Genomic DNA, 12,502 nt, shown 5'->3' on the forward strand with positions numbered 1-12,502 from the left:
GCTGGCCCCATGCCACATACTGTATGCTGTTGTGGGTGGAAGCAAAATTTGAATAACAGACCAGGGGGATAAATAAAGGTAGCTGAAAGCCCCTTTTAATAAGCATATTGTACATATATATATTTTTTTTTAAATCAAAGGTCTTGGCTTACGCCAGACCTAAAAATCATCAAACACACAAAAGGTGATGGGTGGAATGCTTGTATAAGTCTGACCGCTGGCAATGACTTGGGGGAAGCAATCAAACCCATCCTTCTTTTGCCCGCGATGCCATCTCAGTTTGGAGCCAGCCACATGCAAATCAGTCCTGATCCTGATCCTGCTCCAATAGGAACAGTCCAGCCTGTACTGCCAGGCCAGGTCCTCAGTGAACCGGAACACAAGCAACCCAAAACTGGTTATGCCCTGACTGGGGCTTGTCATTCAGGTGTAGCTTGTTTCCAGTGGCACAGTGAGCACAAGACCCACATCTGGACATACCTTTGCCATTTAGGGCAGTACATCAAACATGCAAAGGGTGATGAGAGGAATGCCTGCATAAGTCTAACCATTGGCAGCCTCTCGGGTACCATTCCAACCCATCGTTCTTTTGCCCACCATGCCTCATAGTTTGGACCCGGCCGTATGCAAATCAGTTTTGACCCTGCTCCAATAACTCTCTTCAGTATCACACTCTGATACAAATAACCAATTGTCCCAGTAATGGTACCATCACTTGCACTGGTTGAAGTGTCAATTCACCTAGATGGCACCCTAAAATCTTTACTCATTACAAAAACTCACCAGAAGGTTGCAGACCATTCAGCGACCAGAACCACTCTGTCTCTCATGCCGCACTCACATCACACCATAGTTGAAAGAGTTCCACTGGCTCCCGATTTACAAATGAGAACAATTCAAACTTCTCACCTACACTTTCAAGGCATTACATAACACTGGCCCAGCATATATCAAAAATCTCATCTGCTTTCACAAGCCTTCCAGACACTTCCGCTTGTCTGGACTCCTACTTGCACAAATCCCACACATAGAAAAAATCTGATCGGGCTGTCAAGCCTTCTCCTACATTACTCCTTAAGTGCGACCTGTTGCTACACATAAGATCCTCTTCCTCGCTTCTTGAATTCTGCAAGAAGCTGAAGGCCTGGCTTTTTGTGCAGTTTGTGCTGAAGGGCCCCCCTGCAGCTTGGGGGGCCCCTGTACAGTGAGTTGCAGGTGCCTTTGTTACCCCTCTGTTTGTGTGTATACACGCTAGACCCATAGGTATGGCTAGACCCACACCTGTTCAGCACCAAGATATCCTCTGGGTGATAGTGCTCCTCACAAATCTGCATGACATAACCCTATTTTGTTGTGACCATGAGGAACCAGATTACCCTTAAAGAAGGCCTTCATCTCTTCCATCAATGTGTTTTCTATCATCACATTACCTCGAAGTTTTATTTTATGACATACATCCATCGGCATGCTATTCATCTGGTTCACCTGCACCCTCAAATTCATCTCTGCTTGTGAACTTCAGCTCAGCAACCCTCTTCCATGTGTCCATGTTGTGCTTCTTCAGTCTTTGTTCTTTTATCCATTTTGTCAAGTTTCTACTTCCCTGGTGTCCATCAACATACTCTGGCCATTTCTGAGGCCTGGTGATCTTTAACACGCATCTTATGGAGCGATTCAACCGTAACTCTCCTCCCCCTACAAAACAGAGCAGGCTGCCCTGGTTATTCACACTCCCAATTACACTGATTGAAAGCCCTCCATCTCCCACACAACTCCAGTTGCTGGAGAGACCCCATGCACTGTTGCATCCTACTCTTCTCAGTGGCAGAGCAGGGGTACCAATAATTTATAGCCTAGTGGATACCATACAGAAAACTCAATGATTGCAGGGAAGGTTGCTTTTTCTCCTTGTTAGTGGGTGGCTCAAACTTGCAACATCAGTTACCACATCTTCTCACATATCCAGCCTCAGGCAGAACCGAGCCTGTGAAGCTTCCCTGGCAGCCAAACAAAGGGAGCAGGTTGCAGGCCCAGGAAATAGTAATCATTACTTTTGCTGCTGGGCTCCACCCCCAGATCATTTCATATCATAAAACACTACATTTTGAACATCACAGCTTGATTTACCGGAAATATATTGATATTGAACATTGTTTTTTAATCATTACACATATAGGTAAATGAACATATAGACCATCTCGAATATAAATGTATTTCAAGGTTGACAAGTACATAACTTTTTGGTACATTTTTTGTATTGTGCATAAATTAATAATTTATTGAAAACATGAATGCTGAAGAGCGCTTCATGGTGGACCTACTTAAAGTTTTGTATGTCAGTTCCGGTATAATAGGGAACTACCTCGCACAAACTTTTCAAATTGTTTACAGATTTGGTTAAGAGAGGAATGGTAGACTGATGGTGCACACGATTATGTGGTATGGATGTAAGCAACATTTTGTCCCTCATGTCACAGTGATCATCAGTATGTGGCAATTTATGCATTATGTTATCGAAGTAATAATAATTTAGTTGTGAAGTGATGCACTGAAAAGGCATATTAACGTGCATTCACTGTAGCCTGTCTGTTGAAAGCCATGCGGTATAGCCTTGTGAGTTTGTCTAACAGAGTAATTCATTTCCAGTTTATAGTTTATCATGTTGATTAACAGTTTGCATTAAAATGTTAATGGATTGCATGTAAGAAACATTTTAAAAGTGACATGCAGATGTAGAGATGCACTAATAATTTATTGAAACATGAAAGGGTTAACGGTCTTCTCGTTTTGAATTTAGTGTAATATGACCAAATCTGGTAGCTTATTAATATTGAAATTATGGTTTAGAATGCTGAATGTTAATGAAATTCATAAATGAAGGTGATTCTTTAATATACTCTCATTAGCTTAAGTGAGGCGTGCGAGGCCCTGCTTCATGACTGTGCAGAAAATGTTTAGTCATTCTTTCTAACGTGTAATCATCTTTCAGACATCGTTCTCATGAGAAAGCTATCTTTGAAATAGATACTCTATTGTTAAATGCATGGTAGGCTTGGGAATTAAACCTTGAATAGTGAACATTCAAGATCTGTGGAACGGACAACATATACATATGAGTCATACATTTTATTGAATTGTTTGTTGAAGTTTTGATGCTCCTTTTTTCCACACACCTATGCTGGGACAAAAGATTAATCAACCACGTCTAAGCATATTCCTGCAATGGATTTATGTTCAGCAAATCTCATGCCTACCAACACAGAAAATCTATAAATTGTTTCTGTAACTCGTTAAATCTGGAAAACCCTTGAGGAACACCATGAACAGTTTTGAGGTCACTTTTTTTTTTAACAATTGTGCATGAGTTTAAAACTGTTGATCTTGGTACATCAAGCCAATGTTGTAGCATCAATGTAATTGTTGTGGATAGTACAGACTCCTTTTATGTACTTAATGTGTTCTCTGCTAGGAAACTGTGTTTGATCATATCCCACAGGGAGCTTGAAATTAGAGCACAAAAGCACTGAAGTGATGGGTGAAAGTAGTTTGGATAGCTTTTTAGGTCGAGTTTAGGCAGCATGGATGCGCTGTCTGCAAGACCAACTGTATTCAGTCTATGGGCTTTAACCACGCCCACTATTACCATTCGTTCTGTTGTGCTTGTCTTTAATGCTTCCTTTATATTGGTGCATTTTTAGATTGAGCCTAGGCAGCACATAAGTGTTGTCCGCAAGACATACTGTATTCATCTATGGGCTTTAACCGTGCCCACTATTGCCATTCATTCTTTGTTGTGCTTGTCATAAATGCTTCCTTTTTATTGGTGCATTTTTCTAAATGTCCCTCCTTTGTGTGCTTAGTTCCCTCCCAGGCGATTTCACTAAGAGAACATTTTTGTTGGCCATCACACTACGTTCATGCTTCCTCCTGTTACAGCGTGTGATGGTCCCTCCTCCCATCTGGTCATTGCAGCCTGAGTGTTCTTTTGGTTGTCCATAACAATGTGTTCATAACACACCAGTGAAAACACTGTGTTCAGAAAGGCACCAAAGGTCTTTAGGTTTTGTTTCTGCTTCTCTGGTCTCATTAGTAATTCCTCATTCTAAGTCCTCTAGACAGTGCTGCAAGCTGCTTCTCTGATCCTGTTGTTAATTACTCACCCTAAATCCTCTACAGGGTGCTGCAAGCTGCTTCTCTGGACCGAGAGACAGTTCCTCATTCTTAGCCCTTTAGACAATGCTGCAGTTGCTTCTCATGTCCCAGTGATAATTTCTCATTCTAAATCCTCTAGGAAGTGCTGCTAGCTGCTTCTCTAGTCCCAGAGGTAATTCCTCATTCTTAGTCCTGTAGACAGTGCTGCAGTTGCTTCTCTGGTCCCAGGCGTAATCCCTCATTCTATGACTTCTAAACAGTGATGCAGCTGTTCCTCTGGTCAGTGGTAATTCCACATTCTAAGTCCTCTAAGAGGTGCTGCCGCTGCTTCTCTGGCCCCATCTGTAATTCCTTATCCTAAGTTCATGAGACAATGCTGCAAGCTCCTTCTTTGGACCCTTAGGGAAGTCCTCATTCTAGGTCCTCTAGATAGTGCTGCTAGCTGTTTCTGTGGTCCCAGTGGTAGTTCCTCATTCTAAGTCCTCAACACAGTGCTGCAGTTGCCTCTCTGGCCGCAGCGGTAATTCCTCATTCTTAGTTCTCTAGGAAGTGCTGCTAGCTGCTTCTCTGGCCCCGTCTGTAATTCCGCATTCTAAGTCCTCTAGACAATGCTGCAAGCTGCTTCTCTGGTCCCATCCATAATTCCTCATTCTAAGTCCTCTAGGCAGTGCTGCTAGCTGCTTCTCTGGTCCCAGTGGTATTTCCTCATTCTAAGTCCTCTAGGCAGTGCTGCTAGCTGCTTCTCTGGTCCCAGTGGTATTTCCTCATTCTAAGTCCTCTAGGCAGTGCTGGTAGCTGCTTCTCTGGTCCCAGTGGTAATTCATTATTCTTCGTCCTGTAGACTATGCTGCAGCTGCTTCTCTAATCCCAGTGGTAATTCCTCATTTTAAGTCCTCTAGACTGTGTGGCAGCTGGTTTTCTTGTCCCAGTGGTAGTTCCTCATTCTTAGTCCTCTAGGAACTGCTGCTAGCTGCTTCTCTGGTCCCGTCATTAATTCCTCATAATTAGTCTTTTAGACAATTCTTCAAGTTTCTTCTCTGGTCGCGTCGGGAATTCCTCATTCTAAATCCTCTAGACAGTGCTGCTAGCTGCTTTTCTGGTCCCAGTGGTGATTCCTCATTCTAAGACCTCTAGACAGTGCTGCTAGCTGCTTCTCTCATCCCAGTGGTAATTCTTCATTCTTAGTCCTGTAAACAATGCTGCAGCTGCTTCTCTAATCCCAGTGGTAATTCCTCGTTCTAAGTCCTCTTGGCAGTGCTGCAGCTGCTTATCTGGTCCCAGTGGTAAATCCTCATTCTTAGCCCTCTAGGGAGTGCTGCTAGCTGCTTCTCTGGTACCAATGGGAATTCCTCATTTGAAGTCCTCTAGAAAACGCTGCAAGCTGGTTCTCTGGTCCCGTCAGAAATTCCTCATTCTAAGTACTCTTGGCAGTGCTCCTAGCTGCGTCTCTGGTTTCAGCGGTAATTCCTCATTCTTTATCCTCTAGGAAGTGTTGCTAGCTGCTTCACTGATCCCATCGGTTATTCCTCATTCTAAGTCCTCCAGACAGTGCAGCAAGCTTCTTCTCTGGTCCCATCAGTAATTCCTCATTCTAAGTCCTTTAGGCACTGCTGCTAGTGTCTTCTCTGGTCCCAGTGGCAATTCCTCATTCTAAGTCCTCTAGACAATGCTGCAAGCTTCTTCCCTGCTTCCAGTGGTAATTCCTCATCCTAGTTCTGTAGACAATGCTGCAGTCGCGTCTCTGGTCCCAGTGATAATTCCTCATTCATAGTCCCCTAGACAGTGCTGCAGCTGCTTCTCTGTTCTTGTCGGTAACTCGTCTATTCTGAGTCCTCTAGGGAGTGCTGCAGCTATGTCTTTGTTCCCAGTGGTAATTCCCCATGCTTAGTCCACTAGACAGTGCTGCAGCTGTGTCTCTGTTCATACATCCATTACACTCCGAACCAAAACACATAGGTAAGACATTGTCATTTGCAACAATAGCTCTATCTCTCACAATTGTGAGACCTTTTGCATTGCAAATGCTTGTTCTAAATGTCCCTCCTTTGTGTGCTTAGTTCCCTCCTAGGCAATGCCACTAAGAGAACATTTTTTGTTGGACCTCACACTTCGTTCACGCTTCCTCCTATTACAGCATGTGATGCCCTCCTTCCGTACTGGCATTGGAGCCGTAGTGTTCTTTTTTGGTTGTCCATAGCAATGTTCACACCACATTAGTGAAAACACACTGAAGATTTCAAGTTTAGTTTGTGATGGTACTTTCTTCTTGGATATCTCTTTCTCTACCTCTCTCCTCTCTCCCTCTCTATCTCTACCCCTCTCTCTCTACCTCTACCTCTCTCACTGTACCTCTACCCCCTATCCCTACCTCTACTCCTCTCTGTCTACCCGCTCTCTCTGTACCTCTTTCTCGCTCTACCTCACTCTCTCTCTGGTTCTCTATACCTCTACCTACCTCTACTTCTGTCTACCTCTACCTCTCTATCTCTACACCTGTACTTCTCTTCACCTCCACCTCTCTCTCCCTCTCCCTCTATCTCTGTCCCTCTCTCTGTACCTCTACCCCTCTTTCTCTGCCTCTCGCTACCCCTCTTTCTCTCTACCTCTACCTCTCTTGCTCTCTGTCTGTACCCTCTCTGTACCTCTACCCCTATCTACCTCTACCACCCTACCTCTTCCTCTCTATGGCTCTACCTCTACCTCTATCTCTCTACCTCTACCCCTCTCTAGAGATACCTCTCTCTCTTGATAGTGATTAAATTTTACTAATACATTAGTGGCATGTAAGTCAGCACATGGTGACTTATAAATCATCATTTGAAAGCCTAACACAGAACCTCAACATGAAATGTAAAAATTTGCACATGCTCTTGTGTTTTTTCTTTTGGCAAGAAAAATCCGGTTAGGAGTTTACAACACTAATAGCACTAACTCGAGCAAATATGAGACTTGTTGCATTGCAAATGCTTGTTTAGTATTCTGATGTGCCTTTTAGATGGGACTGTTGTGCAGTATCAGAGAATTCGACTTGATGTATCTTTGAACTCTGAACACAAGCAAATGAAAAATGAAAATGAAAAAATACATAGTCAAATAGACTTTTCTGTAATACCCGAGACAGCAATTAATAACATGCCAGACAAGGTTGTTGTCTGTATAGGTCCACTATAACCTTTATTACTGTTAATGTTCCAGTCTGGTTTGCTTTTGTTTGAGGCTGGTTCGCCATAGAAAATCCTGTAGCATACAAAGCAATTTAAACTGCGTATCTTCTTTTGTTGACAGTCTCTTTTCGTTTTTGTATTTCAGGTCAGGTCAAGGTTTTCCGAGCCCTGTATACATTTGAACCAAGAACAGTAAGTAACAATTTCCATTTTTCCTTTCATTATGTATTTCCAGTTGTTTTCGAGTGGTAATTTTTCCTTTGCCAAGTCCTACTAGTTAGAAGTGTGTGACTGGTCAAAGCAAGATACCACAAGCACTATGCACAATAACTATTGCATCTTATCACTTATTGAATTATTCCTAGCTCAGTGTCGCAAGTCCTCGCTCATGCTTATGATATTCATTTGACAGATTTGACTTTTCTCTCCTAAATGCACTTGAGAAATGCTTTTCAATCTCTTAATATTGCCTCTGTCGTAAAATCTCTGTTACTTCAGTAAGACAATAAAGGCTTGATATGCTAAGTTATTTAGCAGTCACTAAATCACAGGGTTTGCAAGGGCTAATTGGCTTTTTACTATATACTAAACTCGTTTTGCAATTTAATAATTGGCTGCCAAATCGCAAAATGGCTTTAGAAATGCATAATGAACACAATTTGGAAGGTTCTTGTTTAGGACATGCCTTCAAAATTGTGATTCTTAATGCATTGTATCAGTTGTTTATTGCTGCACTTTCGGTTGCAAACCATTGAACAGTTACCAACTATTCAAAGTAGGTGGTGTGCTATGCTAAAGCAGAAAGTGCCAACTCTAAACAAGCTACCAAAAAAGCTTTTATTTTTCTTTAAGCACAGCCTTGTTTTCTTTAATGAGGAACAGGCTTCACTTAAAAAAAATAAACAATTAAATAATTTATTTAAGTCTAATCACAGACATGGTTGTCTTCTGACCCTATTACGCCACCACCACTGTCTTCTGACCCTATTATGCCACCACCACAGGCATCCAGTAAGAGTAAGACTCAATTTGCAAACTACCTCATTAATATTCCTGAGTTAGATCCTAATATGACCCATTCCGAATGGAGATTTTGTTTTTCAAACTGACCTAATAGTACGTAGGTTGCGTCATTGGTTTTGCAAAAAGTCAGTGCACTATTTGAGAATATCCAATATTAGTACATCTTATCCTATATTATCCTGTATTCCTAAATGCTCAGTGAGGTACAAATAAAATGGAGAAGGAAAACCATCCCTTAGCAATAATAGTAAATACAGAACAAAGTTAAATTCGTAGTGTCACAGTATATTGGAAAAACTTTGGACTTGAGAGACTATTCAGAAATAGTTAATTTTAAGGATCTTTGGTTAAATATATTTGTTGTATATCAGGCTTCTCTAGTGCAAATCGAACAGCAGTGCTAATAAATGACTTGTGGTGAGATAGCGAAGTGTGAACTTACCATTTTGACTCAAGCAACGGATTGTTTCATCAAGTTGCAGCTAAGCCAAGAGTATTAAAATATTCCGGAGGGTAGGACCTGTGTAATCCCTGAGGAACACATCTTTTAGATGTCATATCCCGGGCCTATACATCCGTCCCTTTCAGTGGGAACTGGAAAGAAACTGGTGGTTGGACATTCTGAAACAGAGTGACTGATGGGTCCAAGGAAGTTGCAGCTGTGATGCCTACCCTACATTTCTACTGCTCATGCCTACCTTTGATCTGCTTCTATGAGACCTTTAAATTATTTTATCAACTTTGGGCTTAAAAAAGCTTATGGTTGTTGGATATATCTTTGGTTGTACAAACAGAGACAGGTTTTCAACAAGACTGGCTGATGCTCTTTGCGTAGGTGTTCATGTGATCTCTGTTGATGTTGATGCTGATTGTGCCTCAGATCCTCCTACTGTCATGGTGGGTGTGTCTCTCTCTCCATGGCTCTGAACGGTACACGTAGTTACTGGATGCCCCAGGTGGGACCAGGACACCCAAAGAAAAAAAGGTATGCCAGCTCCCACTCATACCCAAGAAGGACTTGTGAGCTGAATGGAATGTTGAGCATCTCCCACAGCCTTCAATGATACGTACGTTTGCTGGGTGCTCCGGCTGGGACTGGGGCACCAAAAACACACCAATTAAATTTAAAAGAAGCAGCAGCAATATGAAATGAAGTAGAGTAGTCACCCATTTCATATTCACTGCTGCCAGCCTGGGAGCGCCCCATAATGCCCCACAGGGGCTTTTAATATGTAATGTTTTGTTTCTCATGGTGCCCCAAGAAGGGGCAGGGCACCAACATTCATTTCTTTAAATGTTGGTGGCTGCAGGGAGAGCAGCAGCCCCCATAGGCATAGAAAACTTGCAGTAGGTCTCCTAGGTCATTGAATGCATGACCCCACAAGAGCTTACCATCATTTTCAAAACACTTTGAGCTGGAGCTGTATGCTCTTCAGTTGAAGGCAGGGACCATTTGTGGTTGGTTCTATGGCTACCTTATGTAGCATGACGGGTGCTCAAGAAAGACTCAAACACATCTTCATGGTTATTTTGATTAAAAGTGCTGTTTTTAAAATATTTTAGTATCAGTTACCCATATGACCTCAAATTACATAACTCATGACCTATTCAATGACATCAATGGAAAAACATAATTGATGACAGCTGAAATTAGATCATTGATGACTTCAGTGTGCATGGTGAGGACACAAGTTATAGATACTTCAGTTAACTAGAGAATTTCAATGTTATTTTGAGCTTATAATTTTTAAACTTTACGTTTTTAACTTAGATTTTTACTTAACTATAATGTCATGTCACATTAACCTTTATTTCAGAAAAGGAAAAGAAAACATATATATATATATATATATATATATATATATATATATATATATAATAATAGAGTAACTGAAAAAAACAAAGGTTACAAGGACATTATAGTTAGGTTCTGAATTTACTCGCACAAAACCATAGAAATTCAGCAGTTATATATAATATCACACTTGTTTTTTAATTGAGCCCCCCTGGGTGGGCCCGGTCCAGTGGCGATTTTTTAAATAAATTTGGGGGGGGGGGGAGGAAGGAGCACTTTACAGCTGTGTTAGCAGTGACTGGCTGCGGCAGTGATCACAAAACCTTGTTTGAAAGCAGTGGACAGTGGTCAGCTCTAATTAAAGTTGTATTTTCAGTATCATGTCACATATCTACTCTTAAAAAAGACACTGTGTCGTACCAGGATTTCATCTAAATAGGTAGCACAAGACTACCTTATCATGAAAATGGCAGTGCTGCAGGTTTGCTCTCTCTTTACTCCTTTCTACTGTACATTCAGAGCAGGAATTCTTATAATCAGTCATGTTGTGATGTGCTCTATACATCCAATGGCTTTCTTTTCAGGTCCAACAGAGACATAAGCCTTTAAACACTGTGGTGGTGGCAGTATTTATGGAACACATTAAATACCGACACAATGGGGCACTAATTACTGCAGGTCTTGGAAATTAGTAGGCGTTTGTAGTCAGCCATTATCAGCTGGTTTGACCTGCTGAAACTAACCTTCAGAAAAAAATGGGTGTGTGATATTTATTGCCTCTTGTAATCGTGCTATGTGGAAGGTTCTGCAGAGATCAGAATTCTGATCGCTGTTCAAAACAATAATTTTTGAAGAGATTAAAATTTAGACCTAACCGCCAAATCACACCTCAAATTGATGAGTCTGCCTTTCTGACATTCAAATAATGATTGTCACAAATCTACACACACCTGATTTATGCAATCTAAGCGTTACAAGTATGGATGCATCTGCACTTTTAATCATCAGCACTTTATAAAATTATTGTCTATTTGTTTATTAAACAATGTGTAAGGCGTATACATATATATATCAGGGATGTGGAATTCCTATCGCCCGATGCCCAGGATATACTGTTTGGGGCCAAGTACAACAAGGTTTCATGTTTATTTTGTCCTTGGGACAAGTAGGTCCAACCCCCTGCAGCACAAACCCTTTGGCTGCCAGTTTACAGAGAAGGGAACTGTCTGCAGTTGAAGTAATGTGTGTGTCCATAGGTTAATGGTGTTCGGACTTGTATTTACGGTACATTATTGAAAAGCCTTTATTATTAGGGTGAGTGCTGTTAAAAAACAAAAAAAAACAACAACAAAAAACGTTTTAAGGTTAAACTGCACTATTGACCGTGGTTCTAGTAAAAAAAAAAAAAAAAAGGAGAAAAAAAAGTGTACACACAGTTGAAAAGTTTGACAATATGAGGTTAAGTTTAATGCTCCCAGAATGCTTTCTGAATATATGCAAATGTTTGCAGAAGCTTGTAAGCAAGAGTGATGATTCTTTGCTTTCAAAATAAAATGTTCAGAACAAAATGCAGGTAGTAAATGAAAACCTATAGCTAGTATGACATTTTAGGTGCTATTTCTTTGAAGCGGCATTTTGTAAAAATGTGTTGATGCATACTAGTATTTCCCAAAAATATTCCTAATGGAAAATCAGTGTAACATTTTCAACAAGATTCTGGGAAGCATGCAAAGCCAATGGATCCAACAGTTGTTGTGAGTCCTTTGTTTTCATCAATGCATGTCTTGTTTTAACGTGGCTTTTATAACACTTTATTGTTGTGGGAGCTGCCAGGCCCTCACCATTGTAACGAACACTGGTAAAAAGCAAAACAAAACATTTTGGTCTCAAAAAGCACACATTGCCACTAGTGGTGTAACAAAGTTCCTGCAGTGCAGGGAGCCCCTCCAGGGGACCCCCACAGCACAGCAACTGCCCCGTGTGAGTCTGGGGGGGGGGGTCTTGTTCTTTGCAGCGGGGGCCCCCCAGTCTCATTATGCCACTGATTGCCACAGTAGTTCCTGGCACTGAACAAAACTACTTTGTTTGCCAATATTCTCCTTGCGGAACAACAGAATGCAATCACTCACAGTAAAGCCAGCCGATAGATAGATAGCGAGAGAAATAAAATATTGGGAAAAACAAAATTTCTTGGTCAACGCCAGACCTAATTAGGGACCCAATTCTTAAAGAAACTCACAAACGTGCACCCATGCTATATGTCTTTGAATTAGTGGCTTTCATGAATTCACAAGAACTTACAGAATTAGATAAGGTAATCGTACTCCCAGAAAATATCTGTGAACTGTATTTTAGCACAAGCACTTAT

General features: G+C 41.3%; 1 protein-coding gene across 1 annotated transcript in view; it reads left to right on the forward strand.

Moving 5' to 3' along the window:
- The window catches only part of OSTF1 (osteoclast stimulating factor 1), a 235,363-nt gene that overhangs the window by 101,446 nt on the left and 121,415 nt on the right, over window positions 1–12,502 (forward strand). The window contains exon 2 of the mRNA XM_069229196.1: window positions 7,462–7,508. Coding sequence (XP_069085297.1) covers window positions 7,462–7,508 — 47 coding nt within the window. The remainder of the gene's footprint in view (window positions 1–7,461; window positions 7,509–12,502) is intronic.

This window comes from Pleurodeles waltl, chromosome 1_1 (genome assembly GCF_031143425.1).
Source record: "Pleurodeles waltl isolate 20211129_DDA chromosome 1_1, aPleWal1.hap1.20221129, whole genome shotgun sequence".
Classification (NCBI taxonomy): Eukaryota; Metazoa; Chordata; class Amphibia; order Caudata; family Salamandridae; genus Pleurodeles; species Pleurodeles waltl.